General features: G+C 46.7%; 1 protein-coding gene across 1 annotated transcript in view; it reads right to left on the minus strand.

Moving 5' to 3' along the window:
• Positions 1-22,931, minus strand: part of SPNS2 (spinster homolog 2 (Drosophila)) — a 56,017-nt gene that overhangs the window by 2,198 nt on the left and 30,888 nt on the right. The window contains exons 8-9 of the mRNA XM_010132365.1: positions 17,586-17,651; positions 10,175-10,273 (exon numbers count right to left, since the gene is read on the minus strand). Coding sequence (XP_010130667.1) covers positions 10,175-10,273; positions 17,586-17,651 — 165 coding nt within the window. The remainder of the gene's footprint in view (positions 1-10,174; positions 10,274-17,585; positions 17,652-22,931) is intronic.

Genomic DNA, 22,931 nt, shown 5'->3' on the forward strand with positions numbered 1-22,931 from the left:
AATGAAAAAGGTGGCGTTGGACACAAACTACAAGCAAAATCTGATGTTTAGGGCTTAAATGTTGACAATCCAGTGAGGAAATGTTGCACGCTGGAGAAATCACCAATGCACAGCCCTGCAGCCAACTGCAGTGACCTGGAAGGTGAACGTGTGCGAGGAGATGCTCAGCAGAGGCCAAGCACAGCAGAAAGTCACAGAAGGATGATGCTGGTGAGGACTCTCAGTCACAGACTGCTGGGGGTTGGAAGGGGCCTCTGGAGATCACCCCGTCCAACCCCTCTGCTAGGGCAGGGTCGCCCAGAGCAGGCTGCCCAGGATGGCCTCCTGGGTTTTGAACCTCTCCAGAGCAGGAGACTCCACAACCTCTCCGGACTAAAATGAACAGGTCGCAGAGCGTGCTTTAGCAGGAACCTCTGGAGCATCGATGGTCTCAGTGCCCTAATACCCATCTCACAGCCCAGCCTCGCAGTCGGCTCCTGCTGGCGGAACGCAGAGTGGCCAGCCTGCTGGAGGTGGAACCACTGCACACACAGGAGCAGAGGACTGTCTTTCAGGGTGGAGCATGCTCAGGTAGAGAGGGGTGAGTAAACACGGGCAGAGTGGTCTGCAGAAAGACCTGAAGGTTTTAGCCAGACTTTGCTGTTTCATTCCCTGCCCTAGAAAGGAGGACGAGAAAATGTCAGTGCTTGTGATTGATACAGCTGTGTTCCTGTCCTGTTCTCTGTCAAGGAGAACTTTATTCACAGGGTATAACAATCAAGGAAAAACAAGAGTGTTATGAACTAGTCTCATGTGAGAGATGATGGTTAAAAAAGTCCTTAGACTGCAGGCAAACAACAGTGGCTGCTAGTCTGAGAGACTTATTAAAAAATAGCAACAAGACTCGAATGTGAAAAGAATGCACCCTCAGGGAGCGAGCAGAACATGCACTGCACCCCAAAGACAGGGCCATCAGCTGGTCTTTTATTCCCTCTTGTATCCTGACACCAGAATTCCCAGTATTTCCCTTACTCAAACCTGGCATTGGATCAGCCCCGCTGCGTGCAACAGCCAGAACTGAGGCTCTTCTAAAACAGAAATTTAGGAACTCTAAACCACTTTTCATTTTTGGGAATGGATACAATTATGCTCCAAAAGGACCAGACAATGAATCACTCGACAAGTTGACACGATAAATCAGCAGTAGAGGATGGGAAGCCAGGCATCCGCTCCCGACTGTGTTCTCTTATGGATGACATGACATTCTGGGCTAAAACCGGCTTTGAAAACGTAAAGTCTCCAACAAATAAATCTCCCAGTGCCCCACACCTTCCCCTCTAAGGCATCACGTTGACCTTTTATACCAACAAATCCTGTTAATATTGAATCTGCAGCCTTCTTCATTTCTAACCCATTACAGTCTGTAAGGACATGCTTCAGAAAAAGCTGCCTTTCCTCCCACCCAAGTTACAATTCTCCCACCAAGCCAGCCGGGCTTTCTCATCTGGGTTTCGTACAATCCCCTCACCCATGGCAGCATCTCCTAAGTCTAGAACTTTCTCAGGCCCCACATACAGTGGCTATTCCCTGTTGTTTTGTTCCACTCAGTTACAAGCCACCTGCTAAGAGTGGAACTTTGGCACCTCCTCTCAGAAGGACACAGGACATAATTACAGCCTTGGGCTCCAAGGATGACATACTGTTTGCCAAATGCTCTGCTCTGCATTGCCAGCTTCTGCCTTGCCCGACTCCTCGCAATGACAGCATCCTGAGCTGTCGTACTGTGATCTGGCACGACCCAATCTAGCATTGTGCTCGGTGTCTTCTCTCTATCGCGAGTAGCAAATGTGGGGGTTGCATGCGCAGCCGGTGCCAGTTCTTCAGCATGGAGCCATGTGTGGGATTCCTTCCTTTGTTCTGCCAATTGGCAGATGGCAAAAAACTTCAAAACATTTACCCGGAATGTGGGGGTGGGAAATCAATAGGGAAGTCCTGCTGCTGCCTTGCGGTCTAATCAGCAGGCTCTGATAACATCCTAACGACCAAAGTTCACAGCACCTTCTCCTCATCTGTAACACACATCTCACGCAGACCAGGAGGAACGACTGGGCTAAACAAACTCCAGCTCGTGGCCTCTTTACAATGAATACGAACAGACGTATTCAGCTGGTGGCAGCAACTAGGAGGAGTCCATGGAGAAAATGCCCACTTTCTGGAGAACGGCTGCAGCGGGCATGATCCAAACCCCCGACGGCTCCGCTTGTGCCTCGGTCTGAGTGCAGAAGACAATGAAGGACAGAAGGGGAACTCCGTTGCCTTTCTTGGGAAGCATGTGCCACGTTTGTAGAACCCTGCGCAGGCTATCGATGCAACAAAAGCTCTGGTGGGCTGAAGCCCTAGACAGACGGCTTGTGATATCGTCCCTCCTGAACAGCACGAGTGGTTAAATTAAACTGATTTACTAATTAGACAATGTATTGGTAACAACATCCTTGAAAGCATATTTCATCTACTCTGTCTCATTGCTGAGTCGAGCATCTCGATTCCTCTGCAACTGCTTGATTTTTCTAAATTTCTGACATGGCCTCTTGGGCACAAACCTTGCTACATATATAAGGATATTTCCACCCAGTATCTGGCACAAATACCCGATTTTCATGGTTACCAGTTTGATACGAGCCAGGTTCTTCCTGGCTCCTTAATGCAGCATTCCCTTTGATGGCCCAGCGTGGTGACCCCGCTGTGTCAGCACGATGGGCTGGCACTCACCCACTCTGCATCCAGGGATGCAGGTGAAAGATTTGATTTATTTTTTTTAAATCTAATATGAATGCAGATAAAGACTAGAAACCAAAAATAAGGGATTATTTAAACTAAAAGTAAACCATTTGCTGGACCTGTGGGGGAGCACAAGCATTCATTTATACTGTGCTAAATGGCATGAGAAACATATTATAAAAGAGGAGGTAAACCTGACTGTTTTATGATATTTGTTCAGAAAACTGCAGAAAGGTAAAAGCAATTATAGTCTAAAAGTCACTTCCATTTTAACCTTGGCATGTTTGGATGTTGGATCAAAAAAAAAACCCAGAACATCCTGTTAATCTTAATTGTGTCCTTTTGAGATCACAAACAAATTGAATCCTTGGCTGGGGGCAACATCACTACCCTGTGTTAGCGCGTGGTGCCTGCGTTTGCCCCACAATTCCCGCAGCGAGGTCTCCCGCACATCTTGCCCGGGGGCAGGCTCAGCTGGTTATGCCCTTGTACCCCCTCCCAGGATTACCAAGATGCAGTAAATACGTGGGGATCCTTGAGAAGGCTGCAGTAAATTAAAGGACTCGGTCACGGGTTCTGCTTGCACATGGACTGCTATATCTTGTTGTTGGGAGCAACGTTTGCCTCCAGACAATGTTTGCTCTGGAGAGGGTTGAAAGTCTATTTTCCTCATGTCATCAGCTGTCTTTCTCCCCAGGGATTCATTTAACCCTGGGCTTTCTCCTGTCCCAGCAGGAAATGCCTTGTACCACGGGGACATGGAATCGAGGACTGTGGCTCATCTGACAGGGCAGAAGTACTTACATGTGTGGGATGGGGGGTGCCCACTCCCATGTGGAAATAAGGTGAGTGGCACAGTCTGGGAGCGCACCCTTTAGCAGCAGCCCTGTTCCCCAGCTCTCCTTGCAGCGCAGACCCCTTCCCTGACGGTACATCCCACGAGAAGGAAGAAATTCCCCCGTGTTGTAGAGATCAGACACCTCAGCACTGTGGAAACCCTGTCCTTGGGAGTGTACGGGGCCCTTGGCAGCTCGGAGAAAGAAGCCACATATTTAATGAGATTCTCAGAGCACAGAAGTGACAGAGCAGATGGGATGGGGCTTGAAATACCGGAGTGAAACAACGATCAGCTCTGGATTTCTGGGCTTTCTTTAACACGATACTTTTACATACTTTAAACGTCTGTTTATCAAAAATCCCGAGAACCTGCAGTCACGGGAAGTGACAGGCGCACAGCAGCTCTGGGAAAACCAGAACAGGTTGTGAACCCTTGGCGAAGAGCCATTCCTATGTGGGAAGTCAATTGGGTTTTTAGGGGAGATTTAAATCTGCTCTGTTGCTGAATCATCAGAAGTGGGAAGCTTGTTAGCTCGTTGCAATGAAGAGATAAATCCTATGTGAATTGGTCTCCAGGTGCTTAATTCTCCCCTTTTTTCCAGCTGACAGCCGTGTCAAAGATCTGGCCTTTCTGTGCACCACGGAAAAGGCTTTTAATCACTCAGCTCAGTCAGGACCAGAGAAATCCTCAAAGTTACTGCTTGAAGAAACAGATACAGGGTTGAGGGGCTGGGGGCTCTCTTCCTCACAGGATGTGTACGTCAGATGTTGGACTGCAAGGACACGGCCCGTTTTACCCACCACAATCTGGGTCATACGCAAGCGTGAATGTGGGGGAAGATCTCCACAGAGGAGTGAGACCGTTAGGGCTACAGAACGCCAGGCTAGCAGCTGGCACCCTGTAAAGGAAGAACAATAAAACCATAATTGTGTGTCACATTCCGTCTGTGACCTCCATCAGGCGATGGAAGGTGCAGCCTGCACACACTCATATGTACTATAGATACTAGAACACGTAACACGCTGCAAAAGGCAACAAGACAGAGACCTCTGTTCCATCCTTAAGCCCACGACAGCAGTGGAATATCTCCCGAGAGTCCATAAAACAGAGAGTGATGCCAAGAGAATGATTTGTATCTCCCCGTTACAGGCCGTGCTCGCCTTCTGAACCCAAGCGCGCCTCGCACCCTGCTCTGGCAGAAGGGACAGTAGCACGTCATCGCCAGTGAGCACAAAATGGGCCATATCTGAGGAACGGCTGCCCAGGTCAGACAGGGACAAAATACCCAGACTGCAGCATCACATTGCAATGATTCGCTTTATTCCACTACCCTGCTTTTACATCAGAGAGCAGTGGATTTGAGACCCAACAGGCTGTAGCCTGTTTTAATTGAGCATGCTAAACTGGAAATAAATGTTATTGCACAGTAAGCATGTCCACAGATCTACTCTGGAGTAGCCATAGCTTCTTAAACCATGAAATACAAATTTTAAACCATAATACACGAATTCCACTTCCTCAGGCAAGCAAGTCTTTACATATAGAACTACATTCTATACACACGTATTTTCTTGGATGGGTGAACACCCTCAAAACCAAATCAACAAAAGGCTGTCTCAAACTGGGACAAGCAGGCTGTGAAATCTACACCTCCAGTGATAACCTTCGCTAAAGAAGTATCTTAACTGCTGCATTTACTACAGTTTTTCTTGAGCTGCCCCTGTGAAGTGCTGTTCTGCCTTCCCTGACACCCTGCACCCACGATAATTAACACTGTTCTCTAACTACTTGCTAAAGGAAGGTCATTAGCATTCTTGCTGCTTAAGTAGCTCATTAGATCTAGTTTATCAACCTACTCACATAAAAAACTTGGGGAAGGGAGAAAAGCAAAGGGTGACAAGCGATAGCCTTGTTCTTCAAATCCTTCCAGGTAACAGCAGGAGCGGCACAAACCCCTTCACAAGGGCACAGCTCAGATTTCCTTACACTTACTGACCAGGTCGCTGGCACGCAGACCTCTCTTTTGAAAGGAGGCTGTTCAGAGGGAAGATACCTGTTCAGATACTCATGACCTCTGTTCCTGGGGGCAGCAGCGTGTCTGGGCACCACCGAGCGACACCACGTTCAGTCATGGGTCTGCCAAGAAAAGGCCCTCAGACACCCAGCGATTCAGGTACCGCTGCCGTCGGCATCACTCGAGAGGGACAGATGGGGAGAGCTCTTGCATGACCCTCAGCGCACGGATGAGTGATCGGGGTCCCCCTCGCACAGAGCCTGGTTGCGCAGACCATGGCATACCGTGATGCTGCTTGGCCAGAGTGGCTGGAGGTTGTGTGCCTCAGGTAAAACTGAAGCAGCAGCAGCCAGGGAGGTCAGGACAGGAGGGAACCACCACCAGAGGAGTACAGGGAGTAGCTTTTAGCCCATCAAAAGGTGCTGGTGGAAGAGACCTGATCTCTGGCACTTTAAAACACCATCCTCACACGTCGAGGTTGCCAGGTGACAAGCAGATACAGACAGGCTTCAATCCCCAGGGCTGATTGATGGTCACACAGGGTAGATGAGAAAGAATGTAATAAAGCACGAAGCTGCCAGGAGAGCCAACAGCACCAGGGCAGCAAGGACAGCGTGTGCCCACAACAGCCATCTCCCTGGCACAAGTACAGAGGGCAAAGCCTGCAGCAGCTGCCTGTTTCTCATCACAGCCAGGGCTAGAAGCACGGCAAAGATGGAAGAGGAAAGCTCTGCTGTACTCAGACAGGAAGCAAAGGACAGACTTGGAGGCAGGAAAGAAAAAGTACCAAGGCACAGCCTCAAAAGGAAAAAAAAAATCACTTCCTGAACTTGGTTCTCCTGAAGCAAAAGAGCACGTCAGTGAGAGAGGGAGACCACTGTTTGTGGGAAGGGATAATGAAGACCCTGAGCAGGGAAGACAGGCTCCTGCGTGCACGTGTGCAGGCGAACAGAGAAGCGCAGACTCACCGGCACTTCTGACAATGATTTAATTTTAAAGGGCAACAAAGATGTAACCAGAATTAATAATCCAAAGAGCTGGAGCTATGATGCAGCCTGAGAAGAAATAACTGTCTTCCACATTCTGCTGCTAATCACCTCCACTCCGCTCTTCAGAGTCTGAAACGCTGCCTAGGTATTGGGGCACAGGAAGAGCAATTAGAAGACCTTTACCTGATACTCAGCGTGAGTGGTGGGTTTTGGGGTATTTCTTTTAGCTGTTCTGTGCTTCAGTAACTGTGTTGCATAGTCAGATCTTTTAGAGATGGAAAAGTACCAGATATTTGGGTGTAATGCACTGAACAGGTGAAATTTCTCACTGACTACCTCAATAAAGCATGCAGTTATACTCCAAGCCGATAAACAGGAATTACTTCAACTCTGCAGGTTATCACAAAGGTCCTGAAAAGGCTACACTTACCTAGAAATAAAAACTGTCTCTTCTAATGAAATACTGCAGCAGTGCTTGTTCTTATTTGTGAATGAATGGGCAGCACTGATTTATAGTAATTGATCTCAGTGCTTGGCAGGTGGTAAAACGTTACGCAACTTACAGCTGCCACCCTAAAGCTGCATTTGCATAACTTACTTGTAAGTCAGACTTAAGCCTTTTTACCATAATAAAAGTTATCAATATTTAAAGAGCTGTGAAAAATAACCACACATCCGTGCTTCCTTCCACTTAGCTTTTAAACGCTAACACAGATTTGGTGCTCTGGGTGCCTGTAGGGACGTGGATTGCAAGATTTGGAACTGGGTGGAGATTACTGCAAAATTCGCATCTGACCTTCAATGTTTATGGCCCACCACGGAGCGAGGGAGCGATCGCCCATGTGAGGCTGCAGCTGCTGAGTACCTTCTATGTTCCACATGAGGACTGCAAGATCAATACGGCATTTATTGGTATCCAGCAGACAGAGACAACTGCGTGCGACAGCTCAGTCCTGCAAGGACACGGGCATCTGATTCTTTATTAAGAGAGAATCTCACTATGGGCTCACCAAAACTACACACAAAATTCCAGCTGCATTTGATCTGAACTCTGCTCATTCAGTGAGGGAGCTTCAGACGGGTTTTGTAAGGAGTCAGAAGAAATGGCAGGTCGTCAGGGTGTCAGATGAACCTTGAGAGATCAGGAGGTTGAGTTCCACCATCTCTAACCTGCCCGTTAGTGCAGTTTGTTGGATTTATCCTGCTCTCTGCTTCTCTTGTTGAAGACCTACACCCTGCTCTTGGTCTGCTTCGTGGTAACTCTGAGTAACAGCAGTGTGAGCCAATGTCCTCAGGCTGGGGATTCCCAGGAGGAGTGTAGGAACTGGGCTCCCAAAGTCCCCTTAGAGCCAACAGGAGCAGGTTCCTTAGCTCCACAGACCACCTTGAAAATCCTAGCCATAATCCAAGCCACTCCTACCATTTCAATCCTGCAGGAAGGTCTCCATCCTACAACACAGCTGGACAAATCCAGTGACAAACACCCACATTTTTAAACCATCAAGCTTAGCTCTGGTGGAGAAGTTGGTTGTTTTTCCTTTCACTTTAAATGGTATTTGTTTTTCTGTGTGGCATGAAAGCTGCAGCTGACCTTCCAGTCACTGCAGCACAGGGAGAATGACCAGCCAGCCCAGCCAGTCCAGAGGCTACAGAGATGCATGCCGGTGCCTTCCATGACACGGGTGCTTCACTCCTGCCCCACAGAGCCTTGTACTTGAGTAGTCTCCTCCCAATGAGAACTGCCCAGTAAGTACAGCATTAAAAAAGGATAATTCAAAGCCATAATTAATATTTCCCCAGTCTAAAGAAAGCCTAAGGCAGCTCTTCGGTTGGGGTTAAGCATATTTCAGGCAGCATCCTTCAGCAACTCACAACTTGCTTGATCTCTGAATACCAGAAGGGCAAGGCGCATTATTTTCTACAACCACAGTCCTTTTTTTTTTTTTTTTTTCCTTTTTACACTTTAAAACCCCAGCAACTCACAACTTGCTTGATCTCTGAATACCAGAAGGGCAAGGCGCATTATTTTCTACAACCACAGTCCTTTTTTTTTTTTTTTTTTAATTTGTGACACTGAAGAGCCCCAGGCAACTTTCAAGATGAATTGCAATCATTCAGAGTCCTCGCTCTTCCTCCCAGACATCCCTCTTATGTAAGAAACGGAATGAACATGCAGCAGAGTCACCTGCACCCCAGACCTTGTCTCCTCGCCGGTGCCTGCCTTCAAAGCTCATCCCATTCACCCACTTGACATTCCCCATGTCGCCTGCCCTGCACCAAGAAGTCGCTTCCAGTGATTCGTTTATTCTTGACACTTTCATATAATTTCTAAAATAAGATCATTTCTCCCTGGGCTCCCAGAACATTGAAGCAAATAACGAGTCAGCCAAATTGTACATATTTATTCTCTTGAGGCGTTTCTTTTTCCTTTGGTCTGTTTAGCCTTATCTGTATCTGCCTGTTCTTCATGCTTCAGAGGGCCACAGAGCAACTGTGTAATTCTGGGGAGCTGGCATTTGAGAGTAAATATTTATGATATTTAAATACACACACACACAAAATCAAATATATAAAGATAAATATGTATAGACACCCACACCAGTGTCTATAGGATGAATAGTTGAGAAATGATGTTTTTAAGGAAACAGAAGGTCCACAGCACCCAGCAGCTGTGTCACACAGCAGGACCGAGCTGGAAGAGCATGTCAGAGTTGTGTCTCTCGGGTGACGGGACTAGTGAAGGTCCCAGTTACCTCACTGAAGGTTGGTGTTGTAAATGAGAATCTGTGTTCTCTGAAGCTCAGTGCATCAAACTCCACGGAAGGGCGCAAGGGAAAGGAGTTACCCCAGTATACCCAGATTTCTTTTCCTCATTAAACTTCCCAGCCCCTGTATTTTCTACTGTGAACGTTCTGACTGCCAGCTCTTCGGAGTCTGTTGTTTTGCTCTGCACTAGGAGAATAGTGCCATGATAAGGGAGATCTCCAGTCGGACCAAGGCCAACACTGCAGCGGTCACAGAAAGGAATGCCACTAATAAAACCCACAGCATACACACCACTAAGGAATACAAATAAACCCCCAAACATACTCACCCATCCCACCACATATTTTACACCATCACTTATTATCACACAGAACAGGTTCAAAATACCAGCAAGTCCAAACAGCTGCACGTTGCTCCCCATAAACAGGTATTTGGTTTATGAGACCAGATGAACAGTTAAACCCCCCCCCCCCCGCTCTGTTCCAACCTACTTTCTCATGGACTATGTCCACACCACAGAGGCAACCGCTCTCCCTTTACAGAGCTGTCTATAAGCTTCACAAATACCCTGGGCTAAAGGGATTTAGAGGCTCACTTCTTGTGCCCAAGTGGTCCTTCCAGTTTGACTGGTAGCCCACCAGTGACATGAGCATGACCAGAAGTTGCATTGCACCGCACCGCTTCCCGTTCTGCTGACAAATACAGGCCTGCCTTCCCCAGCACGGTTTAACTTGGCGTTTTAGAAAAGCGGAGAGTAAACAAAAACAAACGTGGGCAGCAACCCTGCCAAAACCTGCTGTGAGCACTTACAAATCCAATCAGATAAGGACTGCCAGCGTCTCCCAGGAGGTGTGAAGTGAAGCTCTGCAAGGCCACTGCGGTTGCCCGGCGTGTTGGAATGACCACGTACTGCAAAGGAGGGGAAAGAAAAAAAAACACGTAAGGAAACTGCGGTCAGAACCCGTCCAGCTGTCTTGTATTGCTCAGTTTACACCCAGCCAGGACGAGCTGCCCAGCGGTCAGTGGCAGACACAGCCACTGTCCAGTCCGTGGGTGGCTCAAGCAACTGGGGAGAGCTCAGTGACCCTTCCTGGCTTTCCAGCACTCCTGACGGCAGCTGCTGAGGGAAGCAAGCTCGGTCCGGTCCGCGCTCCTCTCGGCCGCCTCAATGCACGAATGTGACTAACAGCTTTGCCCACGAGACACTCTGCCATGCTCCTCAGCCTGTATTTTGCTTGGCTGATGGGGAGAGCGATGTTCAAGGTCACCCGCAGGACATAACTTGCTCAGCAGCACCAGCCTTCCAAAAGCAGACTTTGCTGTAACCTGGGACATCGTGATTTTTCCACGATAAAGATAGCATCCGTTTCCTAAATCAGAAGCAATTCACATCGGTATGAAGGGTCACACTTCCTCCCCTCCCACTCCATCTCTGGCCACTTTGTATTTTTCACAAAAATTTGCTACTTTGTGAAAAGTGACAAAAACACATTAGGAAAATTTTCTGTAGCCAAGACATTGTAGTTTGGGTCTTCACTCCTCTAACAGGACATAACACCCTCAGCCAGATCAGGCACAATCAATCTGACTACACAGGATCAGTGGAAAACACCAATTACTTCCCCATTAAGGGACCAGAGCTCATAGAAAACAGAGCTCTAACCATGGGTAAGGATGAAAGATTAAAAAAGAAAAAAATCCATCAACCCCCTGTCTCGTGAAATGACCTTAATTTTACAACACACATTTAGGAGCAGAAAAAAGTAATTTTCTCCTGCATAAAACTTGTGAAAGAAGCTGGCTAATATCTGCATCAAGTCCACACATCCCGCTTTATAAATTGATCCTATCTCGACTGAAAGGCTGTACGTAATGAAGAATTCAATAGGGCTCTAAATCCAAGGGAGCTTTGTTTCCACTTCTAAGCACTGACTCCTGTTCTGCCTTTTCCTGGTGCTCTGGAGAGCTCTCTGCCCGGCCAGCACGGACGCTCTTGTTCAGCGATTTGCAAACCACAATCCCTTTTACTCATCCACTTTCTCTCCGCTCGGCTCCCATCAGCCCATCTTCAGAAGACATGCCTTGCCAGGCTGCAACTCATTCTCACAATCCTTTTCTGAAGGCGTTTATTAATTAATTGTGACATTTCAGCAGCGGCACATCCCCAGCCACAGACGCTCAGAGATCAATGCTCCTTAGCTGACCGAGGCAGGGAGCACTGGCTGCTCAAGTGACCTGCTCAGGGCTCAGGATCTGAAGCAGTGCTTTAACACTTTCTCTTAGGGAAGGAGAGTTGCCCTGTTTGCACAGAAAGAGCCATAAAAAAAGAGGAAAGAAAAGAAACAGCATTGAGAAAATCTGCACTAGAAGAGAACCAGTGCCTGCTTAGAATGCTCATGTCCTTCCAAGCAGAGGCAATTCCAAACGATGGCTAAAATTAGATTAAATGCTTTTCCTAGTGCTTTACCACGTGCTTTCAGAATGACCCACCAGTTCTTTCACTGCTGGTTTGACAAAGCTGCAAGTGCACTCTGCTAGTGCATTTGATGCCACATATTAACTGGGTACCCTGTTAAACTGCTGTTGTGCAAGAGAAGAGCAAAAGACGATGAGATCCCCAGCAGGCACCTGCCCGCGGGTCTTACACACTGTCCTCCTTTTGCACCCAGGAGCTCAGAACAGCCTTGAAGGCTCACAAGAAACCCCAGAGGAGAGCACAAGGTCTAGACTATTAGAGGCACGGAAAGGCGCTGAAGGTCACACTGTGAAACAGCAGGAGAGCTACACAATTCATTACCATTCCCCAGAGGTGCAGGGTAATGGGTGCAACCTGGATAGATTAGAGAGAAGGAAAGAAAAAACCAAAAGCGTGAGTTACTGCTGTTCTTCCCAGCTGGCCCCAGTTCACCCCGGTGCCATGGAGCAGCATTCTGCAGAGCTGCCTGAGACAGGGCGTCGGAGAAGATAAAGTGATATGCCTCCCAATTCAAGACTCCGGGGTTGTTTATATCTGTGAAACAGGGAATTTTAAACTTATGTTAAAATATTTTTCTTTCTATAAAGTTTATGTCAACAAATCTGGAGAAGAAAGCCTGCCAGGCTCTATATTCTACCCATTTTCTTAGCAAAATGACAAAGGAAATGGCAGATTTAGTAGAAACTTAACATTCTCAAGAGAGAATTGGTGACAATTGGAGAAAGAAATTTGATTGATACCTTCATCATACGTGTGTGTGCATCTATATATTTATACACACGAATACACACTCAGATATTAGATACAATTTTGCATGTATACATGTATCATGCATATGTATAGTTTTGTAAGCAGCAGTACAACTTCCAGCAAGTTTTCAGTTTCTTAGCTAAAGAACTTACCGATGGCTGAAACCATCGATATGGTTTGGCACTATGAAGTGCCAAAACTTGGTAAATTTACCTGGAATTCAGGTGACAAACATTATCCACCCTTCAACCCAAAACCCCAACATGTGACAAGCAAACTAACATGAGATTTTTCCTGCCCTTCTAAAAAGATATTGGAAAGGAAAAAAGGCTTAAACCAGCATCTCCAAAACACCAAAAATTACCCCACCCTCTCCTTACTTAAAAAGCATTTTATCCTGATGGAGAGGAAGTTGCAAACATTATCTACTGTTCTAGGAAGAGACCAGTAAATTACAGCTCTAAATCGGCATTTTGATGCTAAAATAGACCTAAATTCAAACCATACATGGCCTGGTTTGACCATCCCACAGAAACTGGAGGTGGGAGAGCCGCAGCGGCCGAGGCGGAAGCCGTGGGATGGTCCTGGCTCATCCCTGATCCCAGGTTCAGAGGCAGGCAGCACAGAGGATGGGCAGGGAGGCTGACCAAGCAGCTTTGGCAAACCTCTGCTCTTTAAATAGAGGTTCAGAAAGGCCACAGTTTACTGCTGACATCCCCTTCCTGTAGGGAAGCCAGAGGAGTGAGTTGATGGTCTGAAGTAAGTTACCCAGGAGAGCCAAGAGGACATCACCCTTCTCCCAGTAAAAGGCCGCATGCTGAAGAGGCAAGTGCTGCTGATTACGTCTAATCTTCGATAGAAATCTCTACTCTAAAGCACTTTGCTACCCTTTCTGGGTCAGACAGTCATCTTCTGGACAATGCACACTGGCCTCTTTCAGCACCAAAGGCGAAGAAAACATGGGGGAACGCTGTTCTAGCCAGTGACCGAGCCTGGAAACAGTCCAGGGGTCCCTGCTGCGACCACTGGTCTGAACGGGCAAAGGCTGCGACCCTGAGCAACCAGCCCGGGAGGGACCCTCCAATCAAGCTAGGCAAGCACTGTCTAACAAATACTTTCCAGTGAAGTAAAAGGAGGCTGAGAAGAGCACACACCCATCTGCAGCCCCTGGCCCTTGGGAGAACTCAGCCCATTCCCCTGGTCAGAGCTGTGCACCCTCATTCAAGGGCACTCCTCGCCCTGCCATAACTCTGAACCACAGCGCTCCAGTTACTGAGCCACACTGAGAGAAGCAACAATGAGAACTGGAAATGTTATTTATCTTCAGCTGTAAAAATAGGGCAGTACTTAATACTACATAAATAACTGGGGTTTTATTTATAGGGAAGGTAATCAGAACAAAAGCAAAATTCCTCCGCACCTACAGCACAGCTGAGCACCAGGCTATGCCCGTTTCCAGCCTGAAGGAAAAGTTCAGCTCTACTGTAAAACGTTAAAGCAGCTCTTCCATGGCAGCTCATGACCTAATGCTTTAAAAGAAAAAAGAAACACGCAGAGCATTTTTGTGCATGGGAACCAGGACTTTACATAAACTGGAGGATGGCTTTGCTCAGAGGATGGCTTTGCTCAGCAAAGACCTGAAGGGACTGTGATTGCATCGCCGAGGCCCTTTAAATTGCCTACTGGCTCTTACACCAAAGTGCCACCAAGCCCCTGCCCATCACCTTTATTTTTCAGATGTGCTATGGAGAAAATCCTCACTATTAGGACCAGGTTCCACAGAGTCCCAAGCACTCAGCACATCTCAGAATGATACATGCTCGCCTGCTGCACTGAAACTCATTCATTATTGCTGTTATAAGGCAGTTTTAATGCTACTTTGGGGTTCTGGTAATTTTGAGGCCAATTTGCGAAGATGGCTGATTAAATCTGTTTCATAATTAGCATGTTCCACAAGAAACATCCCTGCTTTCCCTAAGCACCATCTGAGCATGTGCCTGGGAGGAGATCTGGAGTGTTGTGCTCAGGAGAATAAGGCCTGTTCTGTAAAAATTTGCATTTGGAACACACACACATCAGCCTTTAAAAACCTCCGGCAGCGCAGTACGTTCTGCAGCGCTGACAGTTTGTCAGACCTGGCACTCAGCACCTTTTACTGCAGACAGTTTGAGGAGCCGCACACTGACCGTTAACACCAGCAAGAACAGGAGCTGCCATGGAGGCACAAAGCTATGAAGAGCCAACAGTTAAATTTGAAATAATAGGCAAACATCCTTGTTTTGCCAAGGAAATTAAAGTTGTGAAACCTCTGAACACATCAACTTGCCCGAGAGGGTTCTTAAGCAGTCATGAGATCTGCAGATTTTGGGAGAGCTGTGATAAATCACTGGGGATGCAGTTTCCAAAAAGCCTCGCTTCTGGTATAATGAAATCAGTGGGAACAGTGTTCAGCCAATATTAAGAGCTTTTTATCCACAAAACCAGGATAATATTTATGTATATGATGCAACTGCTGTTCAGCTTAGGCTAATAATGCTTTTAAACTCCATACCGGCCTCAGGCAAGAACAGACACACTTCTGATTACACCAAATAAATAGTAATCAGTAGAAATTAATTTGCCAAGCATTTAAAGTGCATTTCGCTAAAGCATATCCCCACCTTTCTCTGGCTAGGTCTTACAAAGCAGTCTGTCATAGCCCTGGCTCTCACCTATTGCCTGACGAAACACCCTCCCAGCCCCGCTGTGTAATAGGAATGCTCTTCAGCCCGTCTGTTTACAGGCTGGCATTGATCTAAGGGGATGTTTACAGTTATTTGTACAGCACTTTTACAGCGCTACTCGTGTTGATAATGCATTGAGCTGGGCATTATAGCTGACACTCAGTTCATTTTTCTAAGCAGGGAAGAGAACAGCTAGCTATAGAGCTGGCATCGATTACCAAAATCCAATTGTTAACGTGGTTTTAGTTTCTTTCCCAGGTTTTGGAAATTGGAACTAAGAAATTATTTCCAATTATTTCCAATAATCTCTTAAGGAGTTCTTTTGCGCTAATGTAACACAAATAACCGCAAACACATCCCTACGAAACGCAGCTGCCTACAGGATGCTGGTAAGACAGATGGCAAACCCCATAAAAGCTGTTAAAAAGCTACAGGATACTGAAGTGACATTGAAACGCGCACAAAAAATCTCAGTATTTAACATGGGACCATGATGGCATCCTTAGTACACTGGATATAACGAAGTAGCTGGTTGAAAAAAACATCTTTTGGGGTTGCTTGAGGCAACACAGGTCAGATTTCAGCTTGCTCCCCAGCACAGGTTTTCTGGAGGACCTTGAGCATGCCCGACAGGTACCTCTGTCCAGCTGCGCTGTGCTGGCAGCAGAGATGGCCACCTCAGCTGCTCTTTGAGAGTCACTGCTGGAGGACTGCAGATGTGCCCCGCGGAGGAGTCCTTGCCTGTCCCAGCCAGTGCTAGTGAGGATATAGAAGATCTGCTATTTAAGCCCGTCAGCTAATTCCGACAGGGAGAGTTCAGAGCGCTCCTAGGAACATCGCAGCCGAAGGCAGGATGCGACAGGGAGCTCTGGAGGAGGCAGTACTGAGCAACTACAAGCATTGTTGTGTAATTTCTTCCTCAGCTCAGCTGTCTGTAGACTGCACGTCTGCCAATGTGTTGAGATACCGCTTAGTGAAGGGCCACAGCAGCCCTGAACACAGCACAAGCTGCAAACCCCGTCTAAGGCCAGAGGAACCACCCGTTCAGCCCATGCAGAGCTCTATCGCACCAAAGCACACTGGCAGGAGGAACAAACCTCAGGAACTAAATGCCATCGAACACTCCTGAAGTACACTGATAACCTTTGTTCCCCTGTGCTTTATTCACATCAGGGAGAAGTGGAATTAACCACGCCACCTCCCAAAGAGTTCCCCGCACAAATGAGTTAAAGATTCAAAGTTCATCAGGCAACTACAGAGCTACCTTAAAATATGAACAGGAACTTGAACCATAAACAGAACTTAAGCAGAAGCGTGAAGTTCTTTGCTGAATCAATATATCAACACCGTTATCTTTATATCTCGGGATACTGAGCCAGATTGTTTTCCCATTGATGTTTGCATAAGCAACAAACACAAGTCAAGGGAGTTTTCTACTGATGCCAGACTGATTGTATTTTTAGTTCTGTCAACAAGCTGCCAAAAGACCCCGGGCAAGTCCTGTAATGGTCCTGTGCCCTAGTTTCTTTCTTTTTCACACAATAAGCAACAAGTAATCTCCCTCACAATGGGATTTCAACATGCAGTGTGTTTGATAGGCTCTGATGGAAGCATCTACAACCATGCGAAGCTCTAACAAAGGTCCAGACTACTTCACATGAAAATCCTGCTGCTGAGGTCAGCTTGCTCATTTGAAAGACTTAAAAAGCTCTACAGTGGAGAAAGAATGGGAAATGAAGGACATGAGGTGAAAAGTCCCTGACAGTTTCCTCTTGGACAAGGTGGACATAGTCCAAAAATTCTTTATACTTTCTTTTCCTCTCTCCTCTCCCAGAGGTGGTGTGCTATTGTGTGTGTGTTGAATGGTAGGTTGGCTGGAGCTAAGCCAGAGAGAGAGGTAGATGGCTGCCTTTGTGGTCAGAGGAGGGAGGGAGGGAAGGATTTCCTATGGCAGAACAAAGCTGAGTTATGGATAACAAAATCCACTAACATGCTGACTATTAGGAAATCTGGCTCCTCTCTTTGCACATGGGGTTTTGCACAAGTACTTAAAATTCAGTCCTGCTGGCCTTTCTGGACGTCTCATCTCCCTGGTGCTCAGAACAACAGACAAGAAGGATCTTTTTTCCTTTCTCTACCTCACTTTCCTTTTCATCACGTTAAAAAAAAAGAAAGGATAGGGGCTAAAGGCATTTAGGGGATACTGTGAACTTCAGGTTGTTCTTGCAAGCTGACAGCCTGCTGTGGCCACCAGAAGAGAAAGTACACTCACCATCAGTATGTCTGCTGTGATAGCCCAGTTTGAAAACAGAAGAGTTTCTCCGATAAAAATGCAAATCTGTTGTAACAAAACACACAAAAAGGAGAAGATTTATTCACTTGACATTCAAAGGAAAAATAACCTGTCATAAACTTTCCTTTGTTGCTTATTTGTCTCAAACCTACACAATATACTCCTTGTTACTGTTGTGGTTTATCCTGAATATTAGAAAATTACGGACTTTTATCAGAGCTCTAGAGCATTGGCCTGCAACTTCATTACTGCAAACTGTTTATGATCTACAGAGCAGATAAATAGAACGCTGACACTTTTGGTTACAGAAGAACACGAGAATCCAGCAAGAACGGACAGCTCTAGGCTTCCATACTTGCATCACTCTGTTCCAAAAAGCCAGTTAGAAAAGGCAAGAAGGCCAAAACTCCCCTGAACGCAGCCATTGCCATGGAATCGAGTTCCATGTCAACCAAACCAAACGAGGTTCTCCACCCACTGTGTGCAAGATGCCTTCCCTCCCGTGACAGCACACTGCTGTCCCTTTTGAGGGGGACACAGGTGAGGACACAACAATGGTACTATCTGTGCACAGGCAAGGCAGGTCTTAACTATGGGGTTTGCAACATCAATGTCTTACGGTGAAACGTGACTCTTGACTCTGTGGAGATGGTCAACAAGATACCTTAAAAGCCCTCTGCCTGTAGTGGGATGACAGCACCTTTTTGTGGTGGTGTGGTATGAACAGCCACTGCAAACCCCTTCCACCAGCAGCACTCCCTCCTCACTTGCTCCCATCTCGTCCTGACTTCCCAGTCGTGCTGATACAATGGGGCCAAGCAGGGATTCAGAGCCGGAAACTGAGATGGGGCAAAGAGTCTTTTGTTGGAGGGAAGAAGAGGGGCTCATTTTGCTTATTTTCACCCCAAATCAATTCTCTGGTGCAGTTCATTAAATGGTTCCACAAACAGTTACAGCAGTAAAAAACTGGAAATGATCAAGAGGAGAAACAAATTTAATCTGGCCTCATCATTAAACCTTCATCAAACTGAGTCTGATGGAGCAAGAGTGACAGGGCATCAGGAGGAACAGTGCCTCCATCAAAGAGCTTTTTACTCATATTGCAATCACGACCCTTTTTGCTTTTATACTAAATTGTATGTTAACAATTTAGCAAAGAAATATAGGTTCAACAGGATGCAAAACCAAGGACAGAATATCTTCCACATTTCCCTCTTCCTTTGTGGATCATGAAGAGCAGGACACATAGACAAAATGCTACTTAAATAACCAGACTTGTAAAAAGCAGCTCCCCCACTCCCCACCAGTAAGAAGGCAGGAAAACTCCTTTAATCTCCCATGAAAGGTTGCTTTTTGCCCAGCTAACCCATTTATTTTTGTAGCATCTAGAGAATCCCTGCTGGTAGCTGGGGATAACAGCTACGGAGATCTGGACTCTGGTAATTGAAGATTCCCCTTTTCGTGGCCTTATGTTCAGTTTTTATTATGTTGGGCAGGCTACAGTTCATTAATGAACCAAAGCCAGCAAGAAACACACGGTACGCTTGGCTCAACGTTCAGGTGGACGTTGTTGCCACTTTCCATTTTCCCACTGCCCACTGGTCTGCCTTGAACTGGGCTCTCCCTGGACATGACAACTGCCAAACCAAGAAACGCAGACCCAATGGCCACTGGCCTGGTCCCTGCTGCTTGCCCAGGCGGTTTGGGGTGGGCAGTGGAACTGCAAGATTGGCAGCTATGGCATGATGTGACCACCACAACTGTCCTTCCCACACACTGGTTGAGATTGCCTAAACCCCTCAGACCATCGTGTCACTGCCAGGAACAGTGTGCTTTATTTAGCAGGTCTTATGCGCTGACCTACAGAAAGCTTCCTCTGTTTGTTTCTAAAATTGCCTTTGTTTCCCACATGTTCTCCTTCCCTATCCCCCTTTTTTTTGTGACTGGATCTGCTTCCTCTGTCATGGTGCCTGAGCCAGTCATTATAGCCCAGCTGCTCAGCTAGGGAATCTCCTCTTTCCATTTTCCCACTGCCCACTGGTCTGCCTTGAACTTGGCTCTCCCTGGACATGACAACTGCCAAACTAAGAAACGCAGATCCAACAAATCGAGGTGCTGACAGGAGCTGAAGCCATGTGTCATGTAGGAAGAGCACACCAGAGCCCCAGGAGGGCTCTCAGGACCTGCTCCGAAATCTGTCCTGCTGCAGCTGCTCTTGCTGGTGTTCTGTGGCTGGAGAGATTAGACTGAGCTTGGGAAAGATGTAATCACACTTCCAAAGGTGGCATCGACATGCCCTGCCTGTTCACACAGTACTGCGAACAGGCAAGTGCTTGCCTCGAGGTTACATCAATTACGTACACACCACACACACAGGAATTGTTACGTGCAGCAAGAGAAACCTGCCCTTGCTGCAGGAACTCAGCACAAGTCCTGGAGATAAATCATGGACAAGCTACAAACTTCAGAGTGCACCAGTTTGGGACTGTTCGATGTGTATTTCCATGAAACTTAATTTGTGTGAAACTTATTGTGTGCTTAATATCTGGATACTGGTAAAAGAGGAAGATCAAAAAGTAGGACAAAAGATACCAACACTAAAAAAAGTCTGTCCCTCAGCTGCTAACAGGGATTCATAAAAATGAGTTCATCCGCTGAAGAGGGCATATGAGGATATGTGGATTTCTGCTGGAGAGAGACTCTAGGGACGCTTACTGCAAATAGGGCAGCCTCCAGAATCGACAGCTCCTGAAACAGTCACCGTTGCAACTCCTCACACACTTTTAGAAGCCTCATTTCACACCAGGATTTCAGCTCTACAGATCTATCCCTCTTCTGAATCCAGCTGTGTTGTCTCACCATCTCCATTTGGTGTCCTCAGCTGTCATGTCCACCTCAAGTCTTTCTGTTCATGTGATCAGTTAGCAAATCCTGAACCCCCAATTTGATCGATACAGGAGTTTCAGAGTGGTCACAGCAGCAGCTCTCACGGCAAGACCTAACCAGGTTATCAGCTCCTTCCATGGCTATTTGCAACGTGCATATCTGTCTACATCCTCATTATTTCTCTCTGAAATGGTGGGTAAGACTCCCATATGTACATGAATTTGAAGCCAGTCTAACTCCACCTTGGCGCTGGGCAATATTGATGCCTCAGAAGTAGGTAAGTCACCCACACCATGTCAACAGAAAGTCTCTGGAGCTGAGATGCCGTAGAAGTTCTATGGCAAAGTTTTACCCTGGGATGTGCTGTTTCTGCAAGACCATAAAATGTCTTGGAGGAAATGAAATAGATGCTGAAATTGAAGTTCAACAGGAACTTGGAACAGTGTCAAAAGGAAGGGAAAGCAAAGCCTCTCTCTCCAGGCATTTGGAGATTTAAACTAGTGTGAAATCCTCTGTTGAGATGTTTGAGAAGCGCGATACAATGATGCCATACAACTAACGGGTTTCAAGGGACAGCTTTGAAAACCAACATTTCAGAGTACGTAATTCAGACAGATGGGACCTAAAGATACGCAAATTGCTGTTTCAAGGAGCTGGACTACAACACACAAATCCACCCGCTGCAAGGAAGACAGAGTAAGAGCCGATTGGACTATACAGCCAAGCAAGGCAGTTGAAGATAGAAATACAAGTGCCCGGGCAGCTGAGCGATAGAGAGTGCTGGTCTAGGCCACCTTTCCAGCCACTTCTACCACTGCCAGTAGTTTGCTGGGTTATGCAAAGACTCGATGGAAAAAAAGAAGCCTGTCTCCCTGCTCCAGGCAGGAGTGGCTGGAATGGAACTGCAATAGCGCTGCCCTCAGGGACCAAAACCTCTTGCAAGACCGGCCTGAGCAGGGGAGAAAAACTACGTGTTTGGGGGAGGAAGGGAGCAGACAGCTGACAGCCTGTGAGGGACAAGGTGACCATGCTAAAAGACCATGTAGTTCTTTTCCAAAAATAGCCAAGACCCCAAAAGCTGAGGCATTAAAAAGCAAGGGCTCTGCTGGTTCTTGCTGGAGTGCTGAACACTTTGTTTCAGCTGATGTCAGCATCAGTTGACATTAAAAACTCTTGACTAATAGAGCAGGGAGGAAGATGGTAATCTGGTGGCCACCACAGCTCAGTGTGAGAGAACACCGTGTCATGGGAATGACATCTAAATGCTTCTGTCATGACCAGAACATTGCTCTTGCCTTTCACAGACATAGAGAACTCAACGATGCTGATTCAGGATGAGAGCAGGTCACAGCTGTCAAGGAAGCTATCACAGATGAGAAAGTCACCCATACGTGTTACTGTATTCTTTCCAGGACAAGCTGCTAGGATTTTGAGATAAGAAAGGTAACCTGGTCCATCATGCTGCCCACCACGTCTGTTCCAACTCCAGAGTCTCATTATATTAATTTATAATGGATGGCTTGGCCACGATCAGGTAATCTACAAACATTAATGATCTAAGCTACCCTGACCCTTTGTAAGTTAAGAATCCTCATTTTTTGCAGAGGCAAACCAAAGTTAAATATCAAACCATAGTTAAATAATTTGCCTGCTGTCACACATAGAATGTATAGAGACAGTTCGGATCTCCGATTCCCCAATCGAGACATTAACCAGACCCTTAATCTGCCTTCTCTGCATCAGGTTTCCAGCAGCGAGAGCGTATTTAGGGCTATAGAGAGGCACTGATACCAGCAACAAATGCATGCTCCAGCCTCACAGCATCAGCAAATGGGCTTATATTCCTCTTACCCCCTCCAGAGGCAGATAGCACTTCCTCTGCAAATCATTGACTGTCTATTAAATTTACTGCTCATGCATAATAAAATATATTGTTTCTAAGATCGGTTAAATAATGCCATCTCTATTTATATGTTTACACAATGCAGAGTAGTCACATGGGTATCAAAAAACCAGCTACAGCAAACTAACAAAAAAAGATGAAAACAAGACCAATAACCACCTTTTGTTGCAAAATTCTGGGAAGCAGTATTTCCAGCTTAGAAAGGGAGGACTCTCTGCATAAAGAGACTAACCACCACCAGTGAACCACCAGTAACCACACCAGTGACACCAGTCCGTCATCGCGTCTGCGAAAATCACAGGTCTGGCTGCACCGAGAGGTGGAGGGGAGGGGGCAAGCAGAGGGATGTGACAGATCTCTTCACTTGGAGATGGCTGACAAGGAAAGACGGATTCATGCTTTGCCAACCAGTAACATCCTCTTGCAGCTTGTCTGAGGTGGTGATTTTTCTGCTGAATCAAAGGTGAGCTCTGGACCATGCCACAAAGCAGAAGACTGACTCTGCTTGTGACACTTCCTAACTAGCCAGAGTGGGC

Source organism: Buceros rhinoceros, unplaced genomic scaffold, assembly GCF_000710305.1.
Source record: "Buceros rhinoceros silvestris isolate BGI_N320 unplaced genomic scaffold, ASM71030v1 scaffold5563, whole genome shotgun sequence".
In the NCBI taxonomy this organism is placed as follows: Eukaryota; Metazoa; Chordata; class Aves; order Bucerotiformes; family Bucerotidae; genus Buceros; species Buceros rhinoceros.